Source organism: Uranotaenia lowii, chromosome 3, assembly GCF_029784155.1.
Source record: "Uranotaenia lowii strain MFRU-FL chromosome 3, ASM2978415v1, whole genome shotgun sequence".
NCBI classification, from domain to species: domain Eukaryota; kingdom Metazoa; phylum Arthropoda; class Insecta; order Diptera; family Culicidae; genus Uranotaenia; species Uranotaenia lowii.
Window position 1 is genome coordinate 304975091 of NC_073693.1, and position 3712 is coordinate 304978802.

Here is a 3712-nt window from a genome sequence, read left to right on the forward strand (position 1 = left end):
ATCATGGCTTGTTACAACTTTGCGGCGAAGACTGCTAATTATTTTGACCTACCTACAACGTTCCAGATTCTAAATTCTTTATTTTTCAGGTAATTTTCAAATTTTATAATATCTCCTTAGAATGAAATTGTAGAGCTTTGACTTGTTGAGCAAAGTTGTGTATTTTGGTCAGATAAACAATTTTGTAGAAAAAACTTAAGCCCTTGAATGCTTATCAAAAAAGTTATCATTTTTATATCGCTATCGGTAAACCCCTCGTCTTTATATTTCATTTCAAAGTATGCGCCTTGTAAAACTGAACAATTTCGCAGAAGATACTAATCTTTTATCCCTGAGCGCTATGCATTTAGTTCCGCTAGATTGATGTTCTGAACAAGTATGCAATGGTCAAAGCATCCAAACTTTAGACAGCAGGAATAGTGAAACCAATTTTGAATCTTACCGGCGACGCGGATCAGTGGCCGGAAAGTACAGTTGATTGATTTTCACTCAATTTGAATTGCTTTCAGCAATCACTACGCTATATGCTGCGTGTATCTCGATGCATTTCTCTCCCATTCTTTTATATTCACTACAATAGGAATGGGGTCCCGGAATGTGCGTGTGGCTTAATCGTTTTATTGAAATTAATTCATTTTTCATTGATCAATTTTTCCACCTCCATTATGTGTGGCTATGCGCCCATCATAGTTCACCATGAATGGCTTGAAATTGAATGGCCGCACGACATAATTACCCCGATTGTGACGTTTTTTTTTTACATGCCTGATAAGAGCATGCCATGCGGATGCTCGACGACTAGTTACATTATCAGGGTGCTCGCATCGGGTTGCTTCGATGAAGCCGGCCGTTTCTGTACACGTGTTGGTGTGTTTGGGTTATGAAGGCGCAATTGAATGTGAAGTAATTTTAAGCCTTTTATTGCAATTGAATTTCCTTGCTAAAAACAAAGGAAACTGTTCGTAGTAAATAAAAAAGTAAGTCAACATGATCTTATTCTGAACAAGTCAACGAGAAGCCTTATCCAACGTAATTTTTATTTATAACAGCTCTGACTTTTGATGAAAATCTATTTAAAAAATATCTTTACACACATATGTTTGGAAACACTGAAGAATATTATATTTTTTTCTAATTTATAACTAGGTAGCAAAATTATAAACTTATTTTTCAACTCCAGTTATGAAATTTTGATCATTATCATTCCAAATGCAAAGAAATCTCTCTCTATTGTAATCCCCCGACGCAACATCGCCGGTGTCATCAAAAGGCGCATGGAATCGAGATTCAAAAAGGCGTTTCAGAAAGGCGTGTGAATGGAATCCAGAAGGACATCGAAGGAGAGGCAGTCCCAGACGCTCGTGGCGGCTAAGCCTAGCCGCTGAAATCCGAACTGTCGACGAGAACCGCGATTGGGACCAAGTGAAGACGCTGGCTCCGGATCGTCAAAAGTGGAGGTCTTTTACCACGGCCCGATGCGCCGGGGAATCGACACGGGGTAATTGAGTAAGTAAGTTCCAACTATACGGCTTGTTTATCTTGTTAACATGAACTACAAAACTGGACAAAGTAAACAGAAATAGTTGACCCTAGATTGCGCTTTTTTATTGTTAACGAATACTTTTTTTTCGTGACGGATGCCAATTCCAATGCTGGTTTGAGCTCATGTATATATTCTGTAACAATTCAGTAACAATATCATACATGTAGGTACCTACTTAAAAACCTTGCAGATAAATTTTGGAACAAAAATTAAAAAAAAATTTTGATCACAATCAATCCTCATAATGGGAGTAGTGTCCGATGAAGTAAATCTCCTTGGTCGATTGCTTCCGAATGACGTACAGAAATGGTCGACTAACGCAAAACTGACGCACCGGAGCCGGGTCAGACAACTCGTCCAGGAACATCCCTGAGAGAGAAAAAAAAACCCTAAAATGTTTGATACTTTTAACTAAATTTAACAACCTCACCTTTTGCACTGGCCGTCCGAGTTCCTTTCTCGGCTACGTCGACATGAACACAGTGCCGGACGTCCAGCAACTGTAATGCCGTCCTGGTTGAAATGTCGAAGGCCCCCGGTTTGAAGATCTCCTGCACCTGCATGTGCTTTAGAAGGGGTTTGGTAGAGATCGTTTTGATCGTTGTGAACTTAGGGATGTACAGAATGAAATTGGTGTACCCAAGGGTGCCATCTATTTGAGAGATCCAACTTGCATCCAGCATAGGAATGATATGTTTGAGGGCAGTGTATTCCTTTGGCATCACCAGAAGCAGTGAAAGGTCGGTTCCGTTTTCGTAAGGAAGCTCGAGCACGTGACAACCGCGGTAATGGCCGAACAGATAGTTGTCCCTCTTCTGCATCATGTCGATTTCGTGGATCCCGTTTTCGAAATGAAACACAGCTTTGCCGGTGTTTCGTGATGTGAAGGGTGCCTGCCAGGATGCGCTCAGATAAACGGTGTTTAGCAGCAGAAAGTTTGTATTTAAAATGTCTTCGTTAGGCTCCAATACGCTGTGGATGTTCCCATTCGTCACCCTGCTAACCCAATGGTTGACTACGTCGGCCACCGGAGGCCCATCGTTGAAGTCGATCGCTCTCGTTGGAACGCTAACAACCGTAGACTGATTGGCCCTCAACTCGATCTCCTTCGAATAGAATAGCTTAGAAGTAGTGTTGATCGCGTAGTGTTCGTACTTAAGCCACATCTCTCGAATGTCCGACCTAATCTGGTGTATTCCGTAGGCTAGCTCCAGAAAGCTGCTCAATTCGTAGGCCGCATTCCCATCGGCTAGCTGATACATGGTGGCAAGCATAGCGTACACCATCACCGGGCACATGATACAATTCTGGTCCGGTTCTCGTAAACAGAACAACAGGAATAAGTTGAACAGGAAATGCGAGGCCTTATCGTCAATACCTAGTGCTGAGAACCACATTTTAGTTGATAAATTGTTTGAAAGATTCTTAGATTCCACTTACACATCATTCGAATCAATCGAAAAGCCTAGCGAAAATCGAAACCCTGCACTTGTCTGCTATTTTGATGAAATACTGATCGATTGTTGACAATCCCCCAAGTCAGGTTGCTGAATAATTATTTATAGCTTCCGCTGATGATGTATTCAGTTCTCTTTTCGCTCCGATGCCAGACACCTCAACAAAATTGTGTCTGTAGATTTTTAACCCTGTCACATGGTGTTGCGAAGTTGGGCGAGCATTGAAACATTGGATAAGGAAAGGGATACAAGACATCATCCATGACTCAACCTGTTCTATGCTAGAGTTAGACAAGACACCTGAATCACTTTTATTCAATATAATTATCAATAGACTACATGTTGTCTTCAGAGAAAGTTCAGATGAGCTCATCAAATGATTGATTGTTTTTTTACGGTTCCATTCACAGCAATAGATTTTGTGGCAATTTGGGATAATGAACTTATATTTATTAGTCTTATCTTGATATGAAATTAAATTTGTATAAATTTCAATTGAGATTAGCATTCACAGTAGTTGCACCATTTTTGCATTGCCTTAACTTGAAGTTTAAATATTACCTACACTTTGTTTTTTGAATACTCATTAGCATGATCATAAGGACATTCTTGTGATACTCAAACTAAAAAAAAACAAATCGTTTGTTTTCAAACCCTCTTCAAACATTATGAAATTGTGTTTAACTTACGCTCGGCACTGTATCCCGAAACA

General features: G+C 40.2%; 1 protein-coding gene across 1 annotated transcript; it reads right to left on the reverse strand.

Annotated features, from left to right (window-relative positions):
• Nucleotides 1-1775: 1775 nt before the first annotated feature.
• Nucleotides 1776-3302, reverse strand: LOC129753681 (glia-derived nexin-like). Its single transcript, XM_055749527.1, has 3 exons — nucleotides 2984-3302; nucleotides 1974-2927; nucleotides 1776-1912 (listed from the first exon to the last, which is right to left on the reverse strand). The coding sequence occupies exons 1-3, from the start codon at nucleotides 2988-2990 to the stop codon at nucleotides 1776-1778; spliced, it is 1098 nt and encodes a 365-aa protein (XP_055605502.1). The 5' UTR covers nucleotides 2991-3302.
• Nucleotides 3303-3712: the final 410 nt, after the last annotated feature.